Below are 22,710 nucleotides of genomic sequence, written 5' to 3' on the forward strand. Positions count from 1 at the left end.
CCAAACGCAGATGGAAGATTAACCTGCACTTCGGTTGAATTGAAGAGTGATCAGTTTCTGCAGAACAAAATTCCAATTTGTATGCTGGAGACACATTTACTTGTCAGGTCTAAATGTCATTTAGTTAGATCTTATCACAGTAACAATTACAGAAACATTTAATGTGACAGGATGAAAGTGGAATGGAAGGCAAGATGGAGGAAGGCTGAGAATCAGGAATGGGAGGGAGAGTTCACTTCTGGCTCAAAGTAATTTGTACAGCAACTACATGCTGTAATTGTGAAAGGTTTCATATAAAATGGGCATGTATAATGCATTCTGATATGCTTTAGAGGTGACTTTAGTCACATGACGTGCACGCTAGTCAGACACAAATTCTGAATCTGGTGACTTGCAACTTGACACCCACGCCGACGACTTGTGACTTCACTCTGACTTTGACCTTTTGGCTGGACGTGACTTGCTACCCTCCCAAGCCCAAATATTAAAATTGATGACATAAAAAGAGTGCACCGTGTCAACTCTTCATTTTTCTCACAACAGATTGAGCAATTTAGCAATGCAGACGAGCACATTATCAGATTAGGGGGGAAAAAAATCAGGTAAGCAAACTTCAAATTTTTATCTTTCACCGGTTTCAATGAAAAAACTTCTTTGACAGCAAATTATATCAGCTGTAGTTAATTAAAGTTGATTCCGGCTGTCTGGTCAACGTGCAAGCTGTACTCAGCCAAAAATCATTTATGAGATAAAAGAAGCGTCGCTCTGCAGATTTACAACTGAAAGCTGAAGACATATGGATTCAATAAGGGATTCCAAATTAGATTCAGACTCCAACCCTACTCACTGCAATAACTTCTGTTAGCAAAAGAGCACAATCGAAACGCAAAGTTTCGGAGTTGGACTTCACTGGGGACTTGCTGGACTTGACTGGGAACTTCTTACCTACTTTTGACTTAGTATTGACCGTATTCTCCTTCTCATCTGAAAACGCTGTCGGCCGTGGCGGCCAGCGTTCGAAGCATTGAATGTCGAGATGAAGAGAGAGATGAGTGAAGCTGTACGTGTTTGCGCTCCTCAGATCTCTGAATGTAAAGGTGCGCTGAATATAACAGATGTATCGACTAAACTCTTGTTACTGTCGGCTCGTGCAGTCCGGATTGAAGACAGGAAGCCTGCTGGTTCGTCTGGGGAAGCTGCTTCTCCACAGCGCCGCGGTTCTCCTCCTCGCCTTCACCATCAACTACCTGGCCAAGGTGCTCCTCTTCTTCTTCTCTTGCACCCCAGACTCCTTGCTTTGTTACTCTCTCCTCTCTAGTTCTGTCCTCTCACCTCCTTTCCTTACCCTCTCCCTCCTCTGCCTGTCTCCTTTGCCCTTGTGTGTTTTCCTATCACTCCTCTCCTTTCCTGTCTCCAGCCCCCTCTCTCTTGTCTTATCTCCTCGCCTGTCTGCTCTGCTCCCTCAGTTTTTCTGTTTGTTCTCTGCACCTCGCATCTCTTTCCATCCCCTCCTCTCCTTCCTCTGCTCCTCCCTTTACAGTCTTACTGCTGCTTCACCCCTCCCTTGCCTTTCTCCTGTTTCACTCCACTCCACCTCCCTCTACTGCAGCCCTCCTCTCCTCCTCCTCACGTATCTAACACGCAGGAATGATATGAGGTCACCACACGATCTCACCATATGAATTCACTTATTTCTACATCTCAGCATGCTGATCTTTAGCCTTGACAAGATGACCTTATGTGTGTGTGCACGTGTGTGTGTGTGTGTGTGTGTGTTTACAGAAAGCACTTCAGCTGAGATCAGACGAACACATCTTTAAATTCATCAAGTCAAAGTTTGCCTTGGGTCCGACGAGGTATGAACACACGCCCGTAGACGCATTCATGCACGCTCAGAGATTCACATCCCTCTCTACTTGAGTGCAGTCGCACCCCGCTCTTCGAGAAGACAGATTTTGACACGGGGGCGCGCTCACAGACGGTAATACATACACAAAGTCTGCACCCATACTCACGTCTTGAGCTAATCCAGCGTGACTGTATTATTCACTAAGCACCAGTATTGCAGCACCTGGAGCATTAGTGTGTGTGAATAATAGATGGCGGGGCAACACCAGCAGGCCTCCCATCGATCAGATACTTTGTGTGTGTTGAGCAGCTCAGCCACTGGATAACTGCTCCGGGGTGGCAGATAACACAGCTCACAAGCCAACGCCACACAACTGGCCCTTCAATTATTCAGGAGGCTGTGGAAAATGCAGTGCTTACCCTACGCTCTATCTCTGCCTCTGCTCCTATTTCTCTCACTCGCCGAGACTTATTCCTGCCCTCCGACTGTTCCTTATTTTCGTCCCTTGAGTTTTGCTCTGTGTTTTGGGATATCTCAATTCTCAGTTCAATTACTTATCAGCACGGCTGTTTATCAGAGGCAGTATTGCCAGCGTAATGTGCAAATGTATGCTGTAGATATAAAAGCAAGACAAGTTTATGCTATACGTTCCTGCCTTATTGAGATAATAAATTAAGTTTGTTTGGAAAGTATTTGCTGTATGATAATACACGCTGTCAAACTGACCCAAAGATACCTTTAGAGAGGCATGGAGATACCTTATTTCCTTTAGTTTTGTAATTTATTGTTTGACAGTGAAAGAAACATGGAAGGAACAATGTGCAAAATGTTCATACGCACACGTAAATATCCATTTTTGCAACTCTCTGAAGCTTTCTGAAGCTTTTTTATTACTGTCTCGAGTTTGTGTGTTGAAGTCGGAAGAACTGGGCTCTGTTGTTCTTTGTACAGGCATAACTGACGGATGATTGGACAAAACCTGGATCTTCTCTTCTTACTCATGTTGCCTTTATTTGGAAATAAAGGCTGATCGCCACAGCAATGAGTGTTAAGCACCAAAGACTTAGAGACAAAACAAAAAATAGATTTCATTGAGATTTTCAACTGCTAACATGTTCACTTCGTCATCTCCATTCCTCATGTTGCGCCCATCCCTTTCTTCAACTGCCCTCTCTCTCTTCATTATTTCAACTCCCCTCCTGCAGGGATTTCGATGCCAGTCTGTATCTGTGTGAGGAGGCCTTCGGCCCGCTGCCCCTCGACACGCTGGAGCGCCTGGCCGGCACGCTGCTGCTGTACCCCTACATCCTCACGCTGCTGATGCTCAGCGGCATGTTGGCAGTGGCTGCACTGCAGAACATCAGGTAGGTGATGACGGGTCAGGAAACGAGCGAGGGAACATGGGAGGGGGAGACGGGCAGCTTTTGAAATTCCTTGCTGTCACATGAAAAGAAGCATTTGGCAGCTCTGTGTTGGACGGGGTACATGGCGATGTACCTATAATATTGAAATGAATCAGACAGTTGAAAGTATGATTTCCATGTTTTCTCGCACTCTTACATCCTTTCTATTGATGTTAATCATCAAGTGGCAGTTGAGCGACCTCCTCCATCTGTCCTACTGAAAGCTGATGACCAGTTTAGTCTGAAGTTTGTGCATGTGTCATTTACAATCACAACAGAAAGAATCATTTAGATTTTTTTGGAGGCTGTTTTACAGACTACTTGTACTTGAAAGGGGAGCCTGTTAGCACCTTTCAGCTCATTGTTTTGCTTTTTGTGGCTCGCAGATTTACTCCTTTGGGTTTAGGGTCTCCCCCGTCTCATCAGCGTCGTTTCCAGACGCAGCTGGCAACTGTTTTTAGCGAAAAAGCTCTGATAATTCAACACTGTCCAGCACCACATAGCAAAGCTAGCGGCTAGCTGGCGGAACATTTAGCACAGGCATGTCAAACTCATTCCATAAAGGGCCGTGTGGCTGCAGGTTTCCGTTCCAACCAAGGAGGAGCACACCTGGCTGGAATCAATTAATCAGCTGATCTCAGTCTTCAGCTGATAACTAAGTGATCCCTTGATGTTGATTGGTTGGCCTGGTGTGCTCCTCCTTGGTTGGAACAAAAACCTGCAGCCACACGGCCCTTTATGGAATGAGTTTGACATGCCTGATTTAGCAGCTAAAGAGCCAGATATTCCCCCCAGGAGTTGGTGGCGAGCAGAACAGTGTAAAAACGCCACCGTTTGCAAACAACTTCATCATCTCAGCTCAAAAGGTCAGAATATGTCAGTGTGGTGTTTACAGCTTGTTTGTGCTGCTAACATTTTCAAGGGTTGAAATTATTATGTTATTTCCCTAATTCAGTGAAGGTGACTTTTAGCCGCACTGTTTGTGATCTGCCATCTATCTAAACTTGTTAGTTGACACATGAAGTATAGAAGGAAGCACAGAAAATGATGCTTTCAAGAATCAATTAAAAGCATTTTAAATCATGTTCTTAATAACATGATCCGTATGTAATTGTAACTCTTCCTATTTCAGAAGTGACTAATTGTGCATCACAATGGTAGCTCAGGTTAGCACCTAGCGTCAGCCAGTGTTTAGTATTGAGTGCTCCGATGTGGCAGGTAGGAACAAGTGTGTGTTCTTATTAGGACAAGTTGGTCGAGAGGTAGTGAAGTGTACGTAAATGGACTTTCAGCCCCTGCACACAATAAAGGGAGCTTGAGCTCAGAAGACACCAGGATGGCTTCCAGGAGGCAGAAACTCAGCCACAGTGGTTGTCTCTGTCCCCGTGTCTCTGCCCCACGTCACTGCAGATTTAGTAATAGCGTTGTTACTTCATGCTCTGGAAAACAGAATATTCTACCAGCTGCCTCTCAGAGCTTCATTTGCCTGTGGTGCAAGGTGAGGGGCCGCATTGAACTAATCACATTAGCATATCAACTCGCCCTCTGCTGTTGGAGGCCTGGAATACTAACCTCATAGAACAAAGGGCTATTTGCCAGTTCAGGAATTAATTTAATCCAGTTTAGCCCACCTCACGTAGAAAGAAGAGCCAGACTGGATTTGTATTCAAATGGAAGCCAGTGTCCGTCTCGTTCGGCACGGGGGGCCAAACCGCGGGAGTGACATCATCGCCCCCGGGCCTCTCTCTGTTTCTCTGTGTGCCGACTCCTGCAGACAGAAACGGTCGTGGGCGTGCATTATTGCGTGTCAACTTGCTGGCAAACAACTAATGAAATCTGAATAACATCTTCTGAAATCTGAATAATCTGAATAATATCAATTCCACCCACCTACCCTTCTGCCTCTCTTCTCAAGCGGCTGGCTGCAATGTTTTATGTATGTCTTTTGTCTCGCTGCCTTTTTTATTTCCCAGCAAACCTAAAGGCGGGTCAGCTGAGGAGAGGAAAGGAGCCGGGGAGGCGCGAGTGGTGGCCTTTCGTCCAGATGTGGCCTATAATCTGCTGCATACACTGTTCTACGGCCTCCTGGCTTTCAGCACTATGAGGTGAGCTCATGCACACACAGATACCTGGATTCACACACACATTAACAAGTAGCTACATTGGTTTAATTCCCAGACAGGGACTCTTCAAATGTACTTTTCCTCTGGATGGCTTGATTTTTGCATGCCCGTGAGCAGATGCTGGAATCCAAATGCCTCTCAAATGCTTTTCACCAGATGTCTGAGTGGTCCACAGTAGCCTTTATCGGGTCCACACCAAGCACCACGCATCCCGCAGTGATAATTACTAATCTGAACGATTGCATACTGTACGGCTGATACTCTGAAATTTCAAAGCTGCAGCACCATACTGTGCGCGCCAATGCTCATTTGTTGAGCAATTGCTAAGCCCCATCCCCTTTGGTTACTGTTGCTATGCCTGTAAAGATTGCACATACATGTTGCACAAATTGTTAGTCATTTGTGAAAAAATAGGTCCTTGACGTCAGCACTAAAATACAGAAAGCATCTAATTTCTAACTGGGGATTGTTGATTTTGTACGCTGATTGCCGTTAGCGGATTTTATCAGCTTTAGCTAGCTAGTTAAAACGTTAGCTCCCCTAGTTGGTTGAAAAGACCAAACTTTCAATGTGTCCAGCTGACTCGTTGTCTTGTCAAAGGGCTGTTGAATATACACTTGATGGCCACATACTTACAGTACATACACATCATGCTAAAAGACGGGGGCTATACCTTAGCTTCCTGGACAAAAAGTCAGCATCCTATGATGATCCATGGAGAAATAAATAAATGGAATTGCTCTTGTATTGCAGTGATGGGCTTCTTAGTCCTGGTAATGATGTGCCTTGGCTCTGGCTTAGTTCCCACTGTAAACTACTTACCCGTCATAAGAACAGCAGGTAGATACAGTGTTTAATGCTTTCTTTCCACTTGTGCTCTTGTGTTTTTGGTTTTGGAAAGGCTAGAAAAAGACCCCACCCTCCAAATGCTTTAAATCCAGAGTATCTTTTATTACAATACTTGTGTGTGTGGAGAAAACCGAGGGCTGATGCTCCTGCTGTGCCTCAGTTACGGTTCCTTCGCTATGATTAACCATAGCCACCCCGCTGTTTGGGTGATGAGTTGCGGTCACATGACGCCATTCTTTACAACACCATGTGTGAATATTTGGAATCAATGGGAATTGTAAGCACCAAAAGCAAAGTAGTTATTCATGGAAGCAGAGGCTGTTTTTCTTGTTTTTGGGCACAGCCGCTGCATATCTCAGCCAGGCATGATGCTCTGGGGAGTTTGTCCAAAGGCTTCAACCCATAGCAAATATCTTTATCTGAAGAGATGGAGGATAATGTCAGTGTTCCAGTCAGTCAGGGTTTAACATGCTCACTTTAAGTGATTTAGGGAGAGCTTCAGAACAATAGTATTTGCACGATTTGTACCGGATATTCAGAGAGATAGAAGAACGATGCATGGCGCTGTCTGTCTGCTCTAACTTATTTAACCTTGTGTCTCGCTCCTTTACAGTTAGCCCCATTAGCTTTCTTCTCCCGTTCTATGTTTCCTCTCTGTGTTTGGTGTCCTGCTGGCACACATAAACACTGTGGCCTATTTCTCTGGTTGACCTAACTACATCGTCCACTGGCAGGTTCCCTCTGTGCAACAGCACCACCTCCGAGGCTCCAGTTATAGATGCCAGGGTCTGGCTGTGGGGTGAGAGCCCAGACACCGCTGCTGGCACCCAGGCTTTACCACTGAACAGAAACATCTTTCTTGCAGTCGTCTTTCACATCCAGCCACTTCTTCGTCTTCATTTTGCGGAATGTTTTGGCCGTCTGCGCTGGCAGCTTTTACTGCTGCTGTCACTCAACACAGTCTCCCCTTCTTGATGTACAGTCGTGTTCCTTTGAAAGATGTTTTCATTTTGTGTGGTTCCTTTCTGATGCATTTTAGCATTTCTGCTAAACAAGAATAACACGCCATTCTAAGTGGTATCCAGTGTTGCACTTGCACATCGCCTTATTAGCTAGCTCTGTAGTGTGGCATAGCTTCAGTAATGTTCATTGTCTAGTCAACGTTGTTTCTTCTGCGCGTTTAAAAGCAGCCAGACCAGACTCCCAGCTTTCAGCTGTAATTGTCGAGTGGTATTCGTTAACAACATCATCAGTAGATTATCCGGGTTGAGCACATTTCAAGCTGCAAACACAGGCTGCCCTGCTTGACATCTATGACTTATTGTGAAAGTATAATTGCCTTTAACTTTAGGCTCTTTGTGAGGACTGTCAAGAGTTTACAGTTGAAATCATAACTTCTTCTCCTTGTATCAAAAGAAACTTGCAATTACTCAGTCATAAAAGAAAAGGGGAAGATTGTCATATCTGGTTTATTCATAGCAACATGAAGATGCAGGGTTTTGAAAGGTTTATGTAAGTAGCTTAATTTGAAATAGACTGTGACTGTGGTAGAGCCAGTAGCTGGCTAACTCTGTCCATGTTAATGTTCCACATTGTGTTCTTGTGGTATCTCGAGTCTATGTGATGGGCAGGATTTGGAACGGCATGTGATATACAATTAATACGTATAGTTCATACAATGCATCCCTGTTACAGTCATGAATTAAAGCACTGATTAAATTCACACAAAAGCAGCAGAATCTTAACACGGCAGCAGCTGGGTAGTGCAGAAACTGACACGTTTGATTTCAGCACTTTCTTTAAAAAGCTGATGAAGAGCGAGAGGCCAAAAGTGCAGCGATCCATTCGTTCCTGTCAGACAGCTCCTTTGCATTAAAAACGTATTGAGATTTATTTCTGCGAGGCTGCGCGTCTTTATGCCTCCCCCTCTCTCTCTGCTCCATCTCAGTACCTGTCAACAATTTCTCAGCTCATTTTGCTCTCTCGCTCTTCTCTCTGCTGTTCACTCCTCTCTGTTGAACCTTGGATCAGAACTATAACAATGCCGTGTTTTCGACACTTACATTGGAACCATTGCACATTGCAAGTTGTCCACTGAACTAAAGACGAATTGTCCTGTTTGAGTTGAATGGGCTCTACTGGCATACTAAAAGAATCTTGACTCTGTCCCACTCTCTGCCCAGGATGAAGTACATATGGACTGGCCATATGTGTGCCGTCGCGGCCTATGGCGTGTGTGGGACGGAGTTGTGGACTCTGCTTCTCAACACTCTCCGCTGCAACACTAAAGTTCTGGTACGAGCTCACCCCGACTGCACTTCCAGCTCCAAACATCTGCTACACTCTTTTCTTTGACTTGGTGTATGTTCACTGGACAGGATATGAGTTGTTTCATTCGCACAAGAGGCAGCCCCCGACTGTAGTTCCTCCTAAGCATATAGCTCATTGTTTTGGGTATTCTTGCTCAAAAAGACAACTCCAATGCTAATGCTAACGTCGCTCAGTGTCTGATAGATGTTTTAAGTTGACCTCTCAGACGTTGTGTTTTCAGCCTGATCTGTTTGTCCCCAAATGGCAAAAAAAAAAGGTTATTGCAGCGTTAAAATTGTGCTTGAAGTTATGTTTTCAGATTCACTGATCCAGCAGGAACATCGGCTAGTGAACAGCATTGAAGGATAATTGGGCTGAATATGAGTTTAAATGTTTCTATTCAAGCACAGTATCTGAGTTTCAGTGTCAATACTTTTTTCACTACCTTCATTTCTGAAATAGAAGCATGTTTTTCTATAAAAACCCACTTTCATTTATCAATACGCCAAATTCCTCAGCAGTGCCTTTCATACAGGACATGCAGCTCAAAGTGCTTTAAACCCTCACATAAAGAAGACAGAACGAACATTAAAACAGGAAGAGAAAATTCATCTCAAATAAGATGGAGAATGAAACCCATTTGATGAAAATAGTAAAAATAAGATAAGAATAAGAATGAAAATAGGACAAAGTGCATGTAGATTCTATGATGAGTCAATTTCCCCTGGTAATTAAACTACATTGATCTTTTTGTTTTAGGGTCGACTTGTAGGATTTCAGTTTTGTCCTTATTTAACTTGCAGAAATTTTGACTCATCCATTAATGCAGTCTCAAATAAGTTATCATTTAGATTATAAAAATATCTCAAAGAATAAGTGAACAAGAGTTAGAATCTTAGCAAGCATTCAGTGCCGTCAGCCTCTGACTCCTGACAGGACCGACGCTGGTCAGATCTCAGAAAGTACTGAGGTTTGATACCAGTTTCAGTGACAACCACGACGTCCATCACCAGTCTCCAGTGATACCGATCTCTACCATGACAGCACATCGTGAGAAACTCTTCAACCATGTCATGTCTTCCTCTTTCATGTCATTTTCTGCTTTGACGTGAAGGTGAAGCACTGTGCTGCCTAATGTCCGCTGGGTAACATCACTGGGGAGGCCACTAGGTGTCAGTGTGGTCATAACATGACAGCAGCATGGATGAGATAAGAAATCAAACATGAGAGCATGGCTGCTCTGTCTTTCACTTATCTCTGTGTTATCTCATTCTCTGCTTGTCTTCATTTTTAGGTGTATCTCTATCTGACTCTCACTGTCTCAGCCTCTGATACGATTCTATTCTTTCGTTTTATAATAACCCTTCTCTTTCTCTCATTCTGCAGTTAAGGCTTGTCAGATATGCAGTTCCACTGGCCGTGATTGGTTGCCTATATTACAAGGTATGCCATTTTCTTCGTGGTTTATGTTCACCACTGTATTAGCGGTCTCATTACAGATCTGAGCCATCTTGTACAAACTGTGTACAACAATAAGAAAAAGGGAAAGTGCCTGAAATGGAAGTTGCTGAAGAAAATGATAACAAGCAATTGGATCATAACAGGATACTGAAATGATTGTTTCACTTCTATTTATTTTGCTGCTGGAAGAGTCAAAATGGCTGTCGTGTACAATGTTATTTTCAGTGCAGTAATGAGATTTTATTTAAGATATATTAGTATGTTTGACAGTCTGCTTTACAGCCTTAATGAACACTAACAGTGTTTTCCATCACTTGTCTCTGTCTGTTCCCCCTAGTTCTGGCCTAAGCTAATGGAGGAGTTATCAGAACTGAGGGAGTTTTATGATCCAGACACTGTGGAGCTCATGACCTGGATTAGGTACACGCACACTCACTAATCCAGAGCACACATCAAATCGAAGCAAATCTGATTATCTTTTTTCCGCAGATCAAGTTTCACTTTGCTTGTTGTCCTTGATTAGTCCGCTCGTGTGCGTGCATGTGTGTGCGCCGGTGTATCGGTGCTCGTGAGAGCCGATGGGTTTCCGTGAATAAGACTAGGGGGTACTGGAAAGGACCCAGCTGCTGGCAGAAATCTCACCTACCTTGGGAGTCTCTGTGGCTGGGCTTTCGATCAAGAGCATCACCATGACGGGATCAGAGATGGAGCTGTGATTTGGAATAGCTCTATACTGTGGCCGCTGTGTGTGTTTTTGTGTTTGCACATCTGTGTGTGTCTGCCATTTTCTGGTGCATTGGACTTCCTGTTGGCTTGGCATCCATGTAGCATGCCATGTAACTATGCAACCGTAATGTCTGGCCACACATCACATCACATCCAGCCTTTCTTGTTACTTTTGTTGTACTCCATTCAGACCAGCGCAGTGAACTGAGTTAAACATGAATCTGTGGCAGATCTGAATGGGTCAACGGATGTCAGCCGAGCTGGTTTTACAACCCTTCCCCAGACCTGGCTTGAACACGTGTAAGGTACTGCTCTGCATTGGTGAATAGGCCTTTCTATTAGGGATGGAAATATAATTAAACAGCGCAGCGTTACAATTGAGCATCAGTTAGCAAGCCAGAAAGACTCAGAGTGCAAGAGAGAGAGACTAAATCTGAAAATTAAGTATAGTGCATCAAACATGGGTGTGTATGAAAGCCCTGTCAGATATGAAGGGAACATTGCTGTTAAAAGATTGGATTGTTAGCATCAGTGAGAAGAAGGAGCTTCCAGTTATTGTGCTGCAGTGTCAGAGGAGGATTCCCATTATTTCACAATTCAATGAGTGTGTATTAAATGCTTTTGTGTGAATCAAACTTACATCTGCATGTACTTTTTGCTGTATTTGATTACAACCTGCTGAATGGTGAGCTAATGGGGGTTTTCAACAGCTCATATGGATACTGTAGAATTATTTTAAACTGAAGGGAATGTTTTTAAGGATTTTTCCACAAAACTGTCCCAGTTTTCTTCATATTATTCTTGTAAGGATTGAAAATCTTTTTGTGCTCAATTTTGATAAAAAAAAAAAAAAAACCTCTCCATTGAAACAAACTGCTAATTAAAAAGCATTGAAGTGCAAAATTAGATTCACTTCACAGATTCAAGTCTTTTCCTGCAGGTGATCACTGTAGTTCACTTCTATACTGAATAAATCATCATTCAAAGCTCAGTATTTCCATCCGATCATCATCGGCATGATGACGCTGAGTGGACTAGATGGGATTTTTAAGAAATGGCCAATTTTGGTCTAATCCTATTAGACAGTGGAAGGGAGAGAGAGAGAGATGGAGAGCGGGACAGATGAGGAGAGGTTGGGATTGTGAATATATTTGTGTGTGTGACATGGGTTCCCTTCCCTCTGGAGCTAATCCCATTAGGCTCTGAGGATTAGGGGCTGCCTAGAGTTACCTTGGTTGGGGCTGAGAGCAGGGCGGAGCACTAAGCTTCTTGCTGCTGTGCTAATTACATTCCAGATGAAAGTGTTAAGATGGGGAAGGGGGTTCATCTTACGCTGTATTCTCTAGCTGACTGAGGCCAAGGCTATTGAGTTTTATATGGAAAGATCATGGGAGATTCTCATACTGTGGCATAATAAGGTGCAGAAAAGACATAGATACATGCATTTAGAAGAGAGTATATTTCTGGACCAGCTAGCTTATTTATGTAAAGCTGGCAGGGACTCATTGTGGTAATTCTAGCTGCAGGGGCTGTGCTTCATGTATGAATCATGTAAGACCGATAAAGGCTGCAAATTTTCAGAAAAGGATTTAATGTGGCCCGTTGCTGAAATCAGAAGAAAAATGCAAATGCAGGGGGATTTTTATCTGTTTTCTTGTACGTCTTTTGTTACAAGGGTGAAATGTCCTTACAAGGATTAAAAGTTAAAAAATGTCCCGCTAATTTTCCCAATTCTAATTTAGAGTATCTAAAATCTTAAGTCGATTAAAGGCAAGAAGGCCCTCACAAGAGCTAGTGATACATGTCAAAGGCCCCCATGAATATAGAAATACATGCGCTAAGACAGGTGGATGAGGGGATCAGCATCGTTCCCAGGGCAATCATTCATGACCCTGGACTTCATGGGGTTGAGGAACTAAGGTGTGGGTTTACATGATAGCACCTGGTGGAGGTTCATCTTTGCACAACCTTAATTCACTAGCTTCCACTTGACACCAGCAGCAGTTTCCTCAGCTCAGCTGTAGGCTGATACTCAGTTTAAATGGACAGTCAATAAATCAATAGCCATGCCTAGCTGTTGCACTGCCTCCAACTCTGAGTTATAGTTGTGAGTGTGCACTTTTTATAGTCACCCATATCGCGTCTGTCTAACCCATATGCTCTGCCTGCCTTCTTCTTCCTCCATCTGTATCTTCACCCTGTTCTAATTCACATTTGCATGCTCGTGCTGCAAAAGCAGCATGGTGTCAATCAATGACGACTTGTAAAAAGGAAAGAAGAGATGATTAGCGATATCTTCTCTCACAGCTCTCTGACATATGAACCCATTGCTGGGCATGAGGAGTTCAAGGCAGTGCAAGTGTTCCATGTGCAGCAGAGAGAGCAGCGGCTTAAGCTCAGGCACATGTTTAATATAAACCATTGCCTCTCAGACTATCAGGGCTCACAGATAACCACAGTCCACACTCTACTGTCACTACACTGCACACTGCAGCGCACTGCAGGCTGTAGCTGGAGCAGGGAACAAAGCCCGCATGTCACATTTCACTGTACGGATAAGGGTCCGGGGTTTGTTGTGTTGCATCTTGAATGTTACAGTTGGCACGTTCCAAACGGAGAGTATTTGTGAGGTTTAGGTTTGTGTAATAAACTCTGTCACAGTGTCGTTTCTCCTTTTGTGTGTACGTCGTTTGGCACAGGAAGTTCGACTATATGAGCCAAAAATATAGCGGCCAGGCAATCATTAAATTTCTCCTCCCTTCTGCTTGCTCACTTGTTTCTCCCAGCAAACGGCACTCATCATACATATTTCACCAAATATAGAGGTCATTTGATAATACCAGCCTCGCATGAATCTTCCTCTCGGTAGTCTGAGCTTATATTTTTTGTTCTGAAAGATTCCTTGTTTATTCCTACCCTCCTCCTGCCCCCCTCCGCCCCCACCCCCCTTCTCTACTGGGTCAAGATATACAGTCTGTGGTCGAGAATTATGAAGGCTGCAGTGAAAATTATTAATGAGAGCTTTGACAGCAGTTTTGCTACTCAGCATGGAGACCCATTCAGAGAAGGAGCATGCTCAAATGAAAAAGTCAGCAGATTTGACTTTGTTTATCCCACAAGTCCTCACTCTTCTCTTCCTCACAAGAAAATAGGTTACTGGCCAGATCTGCCACCTCTCTGGATGAGGTCCGGTTAGGTCGGTCTTGTTTGTTTTGTTCATTTTATATTTTTGCACTGCTTAACTTGTTTTTGTTTTTGTCTTTTTGTCCTTGTTGAGCTGTATGTCCTTTTTTCCTGTACAAGTACATTGATTGAATGCAGTTTTTGAACCTGCATGTGCACGCATGCTTGGCCAATAAAGCAGATTCCGGTTGTGGTTTTCGATTCTGAGCCTTTTCAGCTAACATTAGCTAACTAGCCGAAGCTAACTTTCCTCCTAAAACTACAGCAGCCAATGCTGGTGATGTTTATCATGTTTATGCTGAACACTGCTGTAGCAATTCAATTCAGTTTTATTTACATAGCGCCAAATCACATCCGAAGTTGTCTCAGGACGCTTTACATATAGAGCGACCGTGGCTGTACGAACAGTAGCTGCAGCTTCCAGACAGTCTGGGGGGTTTGCTGAGAGAGAAGAGCCACAGACAATGTTGAAGTGTTTGTTCAGACAACCCAAGCTGTCATTTTTCTGGTGTGGGCAGTCTCGATTGTCTGGGTAAAGGTTAAGCTTCTAACTCACATGAACTCCCCAGATAATTCTAGTCTGGTGCAAAGGGCTCGTTGCTCTCTCTCGCTCTCAGTCTTGTTCTGTGGATCTGTCTCATTCTGTCTATCTGTCTGTGTAATTAAACGAAATTACCTTATCCTTTCTTAGGAAATGTGCCACTATTCAATCAGTCCTTCAGTAAAAATTAATTTTTCAGCTCCCTCTGTTAAACTGTATCCTCGCCGTTCTGTGACATCCACTGCTGGCGCTCTCCCTGACTCGCTCTCTCACTTCCTTAATTGTCCTCCTGTCATCCTGCTCCATGTCGTGTTTTAAATTAGCAGCATTCCTCATCCTTAAATGGGGAAAGTGCAGCTCTGTCTGTGATCTTTGTCTGTGTGTGTGTGCTTGTGTGTGTGAGTGTGTGCACACCTGCATTCTGACCTATTCAAAGGCAGGAGATGGAGAGAGATGTCCTTGATTGATTGGATTAAACACCTCTCAAACACTCCTAATCACTTTCTCAATCCATCATCATTTCTACCCAACTCTGTTTTAACTGGAGTTAACTACCACTTAACTCTGAGAATTATGTGAGGTTACCAAACACCGTGTACTAACAGAGGGTGTGTATTGATGTCAGGTGTTTTACCTGAGAACACCCTCTCACCACCACTAAAACTGTATGTACAGAAGCCTGTTCCTGCTGTATGCTAGATATTGTTAGCCTGATAAAAGTAATTTTATTCAGTCAGAAAATTGTGTGCTTAATTAATTCCACATGGCAGCTTTTTTCATATGGCTTCTCTTCTCTTTAGTCGTCAACAGACTGTAGAACTGAACTCAGAAAGTTGTCAGGCGTGCACCCACCACAGGACATTTATTCAGAAGAGCCCTAATCAGATAAAATAAGTAAAACACCTATGTGGGGGTTGACCATGGCAGGGCTTTATGTTTAATGTGAATGTGTGTGTCTGTGTCAAAACAAGTTGTGAAGAGGGCATAGAGTAGTTTTAGTCCTTTTGTGACTGCAGGTGATAAGTTAATCTTTTCTGAAGGTAAATGCCGGCATGACTTTTAAAAGATCCTTTGATGTTGCTATGGCTATGTGCGATAACAACTGCAGAGTGTAGGCAGTCTGGAGTGTTGAACAGTACATGCATGGTATGAACAGGTGGATTTGTTATGATTTTCTTCCTATAGACAGGTTAAGACATTTTATTTTGTGTTGTTTAAAGAGTAAATATTTGCATGATTTAATTTTCACAAAACACATTATTTTTCTTATATTGCAGCAGCACCTCTATTCACCCTCTGTCTGAACGCTCTATATTAGCATGTGTGTCTTTGAGGCATCCCTCATGAAAAGCCCACTCTGCTCTGATTGGTCAGCTCCCACAGGTCCGAGTGGGCACAACCCACCAACACCAAACAAAAGCTCCTTTTGAAAAATCGCTAACTAAGGTAGCACACTGGGGTGACATTATGCCGCCATTGTTTGGTTCAGTGTAAAAAAGCAACGTCGCTGTCACGACAGCTCTACTTAGCGGCACGATTGCAGGGTCTCTGTTTAAAAAGTTTAGCTGCACTTGAGTAATACTATGAATATTGCCACTATAACTGCTTCTAAACCAGAAAACACAATCTCCAGTAGGAATCTGATCTGAAATCAGGGAGGAATGAACAGCATCTGTAAGGCTACAGGTTTCCCTGACGTTTTCCTCAGGTAAACACCGCTATTCGAATCTGTCTATCGCATAGTGTCAGCCCAGTATTTACGCGTACACTCTCTAAACTATAAACATACTCTCTGTTTTACGCTTGTCTTCACAGATATATTCATGAGAAGTGACCTACAGTGAAGTAGAAAGCATTTACAAAGATGTTAGCATTCACAAAACACAGTATTTAATGTAAACACTTATGTTACGGTAATTACCAGGATGTGGGGGTTGGAAAGTACGATGGGAAATAATAGAAGATGTGACACATCTCTCAGAGTAGGCTGAGAAGCAGCTCAGTAGCCTTCTACATGCAGAAAATGTAAGAAGTTTTTCACATAATGCTGTGTAATGACATCAAACCTTTGTGAAAGAGGTTTGATGAGTACATTCTCTAACACCGCAGAGCCAAAAACTGCTAAACTTGCTGAGTTTCCAAATGACAAAAACCCTCCTTAAAAATAAAGCTCTTTTTTTATGGCCAGTGAAATGGAAATATAAACTGGGTATTAATAATGCACTAAGTAGCAAAGCCATTACTTTTATGTAAACAGTCTGGATTGTGTACTCCACTGGGCTAAGGGGTTTCTTGTATGGGCTGCTGAAGTTTTGTCAGCTGGTGCTGGAGCTCTCAGAGCAGAAAGTCAGATGTACTGTAAGAAATTTCCAAGAAAAACAAATACAAAGTACAAGCTGTATCGTCTGTTCAAAACAAAAAGGTTTTGTCAGCGCACACTGATCAGCTTTTAAATACACACACACACTGTTCTGTCCTGCCTCACAGGCCAGATGTTGGGAAAAGCAGGGCCACATGCAGGTTTTTCCTCGCGTGGAAGCTATCATTGCCTCTGTGAGCTACAATATGATGGCACTGGTATGAGCTCTTTGAGGTCTTTTCAATTACTAATCTCATTCTCAATTCATCAGTAGCACTGAGATTGAAAATTGGCTAATATTACACCACTGGATATAGCATTATGGCAGGAGGAATTAGTTATTGAAGCTGGGCAGAGGTAGCTGACAGAGAGGCACAAGTAATGATATTTATTAGTATTTTAACACCATGGCAGTAAGGTTAGATCAGCAGCAGCACACCAGATATGGCTGAAACAGTAACATAGCGTTAGCCACTTTACAAATGCATGCAGTCAGCCTAACATTAGCCATGGGAGGTTTCACACTCCCACAGCTCTCTTTAATGTTCATTCTAAAGTCTGTTTCAGGGCCATTGTTCCAGATAAACCTGTGATCAGATTAACTGGTGGCGATTACCTGAATGCGTCGGTTGTTGTTTGTAACGGCAGATGTTGAAAACAAAAGAGGAGGAAGCGTTGCTGCCTTCCTGATTGCTTATTGTCTTCATTTAATTAAATTTCCAATCAACTCCCGTTTGGTTCTTTTTTATCTTAGCCGCGTATGTGAGCGGAATGGTGTCAACAGCACGACCCATTAGCCGCTTTGAATGCCGGGGGTGGGGGAGGGAACCAGCAGCATGTGGGATTCGATATCAGTCATGCAGTAGGAAAGGAGTAGTGTGTCCAGGCATTTACTCGCTTCCCTCCTGTGGAACCAGGCCTTTCTGGAGCAGCCTGTACGTATATCCTGAATAGGCTGTGTCACCTCGCTTTGGTTGGCGACCTGATTTTTACAACCTACAGTCTGATTCATTTGTAACATCTTGCAACGCGTTTAATGCTTTCGCTCACACACAATCTACCTTTTGCTAGAGTTTAAATTCACAGAAAAGAACAACAATAAGTAAAAACATTCCAGAATACAGGTTCAGAGCGTTTGTGTTCGCAGGGAGCATTTTTACACATGATCTCCTCCTTTGCTTTTTCAGAGCAGGCATTTTGACATAGGTGGAACTTCGTTGCATTTAGTTCTAGGGTCCTGGTACTCCGCTACCTTTCTGACATGGCTTACTGGGACACTTGAATGCAACAGTGCCATCATTAAACCAGCATTAACTGATGTTTTTTGGCCATTTGCAGGCAACAAACTGTAACCACAACATTGACATATAACCTTATAAAAATGTTATGGCGGATGTGTCAGCAAACAGTTGCCTATTCACACATCCAGATGATATAGCATGCCATCTTATCTTATTATACAGGTATTGTTAGGTATCTGGACTCTGCACACTGTGTATCTTCCCACTCAACAGCTCAGCTCTCTCAGTCGTGTGTCTCTTTCTTTACGGTGCTCTCTGACGTTGAACAACAGGTGCTAAAAAACACTTCAATAGAAGTGCATGAACTTGTAAACCTGACCCATACTGTGCAATGCAGCCCCCACTCCCATTACTACAATTAATGCCATTATTTCATTTTTATAATGTCAGTGCGGTACTTGCCAGTGCCTTCTGGCAGTTACATAAGAAAATATACTGTAAACGTGAAATTAAATAGAGTTCAACTTGGAGGGGGATGGAAGCTATTCCCTGGGATGCAGCAACTGATTAAATTCACACACTCACAGAGCAAGAAGACAAGCAGAAACGAACATGACCCACTTCTGTTGCAGGTCAGGAGGCCAAGACATCAACCCACACATCCACCCGAGAGCGTGCATGAGTACACACATTCATACTCCATCACAGCATATGCATGTGCACATCCACATGAGCAGATTGCACACATAAAGCTTGCCATTACTGTGCCACTCACACATAGTGTACACAGAGCATACAATATGTAGAGCAGCCAATGCCCAGTGGACTCTAAACAGGGCATTTATATCTATTATGGTGTCAGTGTGTGTGTGTGTGTGTGTGTGTGAAAATGTAATTTTCAGAATCATTGTTGGAAAGGATATTATGGCTTGCACTTTGGTTTGTGACCACATACCTGCCATACCTAATCTAACACTAATCTAATCACATTGCTAATAAGCAACTGTTAGCATGCTAAACTAAGATGGCTGACATGGTAGACATTGTACCTGTTGCACATCAGCATGTTAAAAAAAAAAAAGCACCATGTCGCCAAAGTGCAGCTTCACGGCGCTGCTAGCGTGGCTGTAGACTTGTCTCGTTTTCATCTAGTTTATGTTCATCACTAAAGCAGGGTGGCGGTCAGCCAGTCATCCTGTAGCATAATAGCTGACAGGATGACTGGCTGTTGACGTCTGGATATCAATCTGCTATTTGTTTTTCTACTTACAGCTGCGGTGAGTCATTCTGGTGAAAAATTGTTGACATTCGGTGAATTTGAAATTCAAAGAATATCTCCTCGCGGTCTGCTGCCTGTTCTTTGTGTGTGCTTAAAGAAAACGGTGATTGTGGCACGTTAACGCGTTATCGCGTTGTGAAGGAGGAGACATGGCCACATCAACAAGAAAGACTCACCCCACCTTTAATCCTGCATGTTCCCATCAGGAACCAGGTACAGTTCTACACTAAATTCAGGATACATTTCCTTATAGTGCTACCTTTGTGACCCAGGCCCGTCTCAGTGTCACATGTTTGGTGTTCTGGTGACAGTGTGAAACCTGAGTGTCAAAGTGTCCAATATTCTTAGCTTTGTCAATCCTGCCACTGTGCTGTGTGTAGGCATGAGTTTAGATTAAAAATGACCCCACAGGTTAATATTGCCGGTAAGGTGTGTGTATGTGTGTGTGAGTTACAACTTGTCTGTACAAAGCATGCGTTTGGATCTGCTCCTGATGCTGATAGCAGCTGTCCTTGAAGACACGTCCCTGAAAGAAGCGAAAATGCCATCGATATGTCCCAATTATTGTGGCAGAGCGCAGAAGCATGTGGACTGATTACCAAAGCTAGAAAACAGACTAAAACAAAATTCAATCAAACTTTTTTGATAACTGGAACAGCTTTCTGTGGTGTGTTTTTCCTCTTTATTTTTTTTTTTCAGTTTCTCTCTTCTCTTGTTTAGCACTCTCTCACAAAGCTCTAAAACACAGTGTTCATCAAAAGCTTTTTATGGTATATATTATCTACAGTATGTGTTTATAGCGGGGGAATGATGTGTCCTGTTTTCTTCTTTTTCTCTCTGTGTGTCCACAGCACAAAGACCCCTAAGCAGGCTGTATTTGCAGGCAGCATGCAGCTGCTGGCTGGCATCAAGCTGTGCACAGGCAGAGTTCTCACCAACCATCCCCATTATGAAGATAAAGACCTGCGGGAGAGGACCAGACAGGTACTGTAGCTGCACTTTACTGTCAGACATGCACAGGGGTGCGGACACCACCGGAGGGGTTGCAGAATAACACAAACACAGTCAATGAAAAAATTTCAACTTTGAATTCAATAGATGGTGATTACAGTGTCAGCTGTACAAATGAGTCGTGTTGATTTGAATGCTAATTGGCAGCATGTGGGGAGTGGGAGCCATTGCTGTATGTTAAGGCACGACACAAGGCAAACTTTAGAGGTGACACGATTGCATACAAAGTCAATGGAGAAACGGGATTAGACGCAAATTCGCCCCAGTCGACGGGAAGTGACACCCAGACTCTGTACGAGTGGGAAACGTTGAGCGGAAACGTTCAGGCTTACCTGTGGTTAATGAATTTGCGACACAGAGAGAGAACAGGAGTTTCTAGTGAGTTCTGACTTCAGTCAGAGGCTGAGCTGAACACATACACACGCATGCATGCATGCACGCACACACACACACACACACACACACACACACACACACACACACACACAGACACAGGAACACTCCCACATGCACAGTTGGCTTGTCCGTTGCTAGCTATCTTACAGCTAGCGTCTGTACAGTTGGTACATTGTCTGTTTGAGGCTAATTCACATAAACGCTTCATCACTGAAATACGTACGAATGATTTGAGAAAATTTGATTGATTTTCTGTCAGTGTGCAGTATCATATGTGTGAGTATAGCTGAAGGAGAATGTAAATTAATATGTAGAAGTGTGTGAGTGCAGGTACATTTAAGGCATGCTATAAATGTGATCTGTGTGTTGATGTGACTCAGTTTCATCTCCTAGTACTGCAGTGTTTTGAAGTTTGAATGATGTGGTAGTAAACTTTATTCAACTGCAGTTTTTGTTTGATCTGTTCAAGGCAATAAAGACTTGCACTGGTGGTTTTCATAGAGGTCTGTGGTTTGAATTGAGGTGTTGATAAATTGTAGATCCTCGCTGATGATATGACCTCTCATTGTCTAATATGTGGTTGTATTTCTCTCATCCATTGTAGATGGGTGGTGAAAGAAGTATAGAAATGAGCTCTCCAAGAGGCTTTGATTGTTACAGTGTACTTCACTTATGTCTCATATTTATTTATTTCTGCAATAGATTTCTGTAAAGACTTTGAGCTAGTTTATTGAACCGATGTGCTGGCAGTGAAACAGGTCATACTGAGTGCGTAAAGGACTTTTGGGAGGATTCAGATTTTGACAGTGAAAGTGCTAATTTGTTCCATCTTGCTGGTTGCTCTTGGAGGTCTGTCGGAAACAGTGTGAAGTCAGGAGTGAAAAGCCTATCTAGGTCTGTGAATGTCTGATTTTGGATGTGATTTTGAAATTGAGTTTTTTGATCTCAGCATCCAAAGTTGTTATATCGAGAGGGAAGATTTGATTGAGAAACTAGAGAGTTTGCAAAGCTACACATTCGTTTATGGAATGCATGCTATGATTCTTCAGTTTGAAAGGTATGTCGGCTATTTTGTTGGCATGTGGGCTAAATTCTGTATTTGGCTGAGATGGTTTTAAATCCGGTGATGTTCCTGTTATGTATTATAGTTTGTCAATGGTTCATTCACGAGGGAGGAGCAAGTGGATATTGCCTTTTTGCCTTTTTGCCTCTTTTAAATTAAACAGCTTGTAAAACTCAAACATTTATAATTACTGAGGCAGGCAGTTTTAGGATTTAAGTGAATTAAGTTATATAGATTTTAATTCGGGTAAAGAAAGTTCCTTAATCAAACCTGATCAGAACTGAAAAGAGAGGGTCAGAAGTCTTCTGTGCATCGAGTTAAGATGGCTGATGTATTGAATTCACCTTGGCATGGTGTATCACAACATCCTCCATGCGCTACCTGAAGCGTGCCCCCCTATTCATAAAACCAGTGGTCTGGATGAATCAGGGATGGATTTATTTTACCTTTATTAGCTTTTAGCAGTATTGTAACAGAGCAGTGTTGATGTTGAGTCAGTTGAGAACATTTCTTGCTGCGTTCTTCAGGATGTACATGATAGAAGTAGAGTAGAGTGCTTTTTGTAATTCTTTGATTGTTGAGATCAATAGTGAGTTCTGGAGTTCAGAGACTTTGCTGCGTATGTGCGAGTGCTTTTAATGCAGAGGGTGATTTTGCTTGAGTAGATTTCAAAATCATTACTTTAACAGCATTGCATTTGGATCCATTCTTCACACTAGTGTTATTTATTCATTATTTATGTATTCATGCACAGTCTGGTATGAGGCTGCTGGTCTGCTGGTGCTCTGTTAGCCGACCACAGCCGCGGCCTCTCATAAGTACAGTATGTCCACAGCGGAGGCTGACCTTTTTTCAGGAATCCTGTGGGTCATGTGATTCCCGTGGGATTCCCGTGGGACGGGAGCCGCCTTCACTG

At 43.1% G+C, this 22,710-nt stretch overlaps 1 protein-coding gene across 3 annotated transcripts in view; it reads left to right on the forward strand.

Moving 5' to 3' along the window:
* Positions 1 to 22,710, forward strand: part of dpy19l3 (dpy-19 like C-mannosyltransferase 3) — a 52,908-nt gene that overhangs the window by 15,316 nt on the left and 14,882 nt on the right. For all 3 annotated transcript variants that reach the window (XM_041933256.1, XM_041933247.1, XM_041933265.1), the window contains 8 exons: positions 1,155 to 1,256; positions 1,783 to 1,856; positions 3,055 to 3,213; positions 5,226 to 5,357; positions 8,408 to 8,519; positions 9,921 to 9,977; positions 10,333 to 10,415; positions 20,176 to 20,308. In XM_041933256.1, the coding sequence (XP_041789190.1) occupies positions 1,155 to 1,256; positions 1,783 to 1,856; positions 3,055 to 3,213; positions 5,226 to 5,357; positions 8,408 to 8,519; positions 9,921 to 9,977; positions 10,333 to 10,415; positions 20,176 to 20,308 (852 nt within the window). The remainder of the gene's footprint in view (positions 1 to 1,154; positions 1,257 to 1,782; positions 1,857 to 3,054; positions 3,214 to 5,225; positions 5,358 to 8,407; positions 8,520 to 9,920; positions 9,978 to 10,332; positions 10,416 to 20,175; positions 20,309 to 22,710) is intronic.

The sequence above is a fragment of the Chelmon rostratus genome, chromosome 1 (genome assembly GCF_017976325.1).
Source record: "Chelmon rostratus isolate fCheRos1 chromosome 1, fCheRos1.pri, whole genome shotgun sequence".
Taxonomy (NCBI): Eukaryota; Metazoa; Chordata; class Actinopteri; order Chaetodontiformes; family Chaetodontidae; genus Chelmon; species Chelmon rostratus.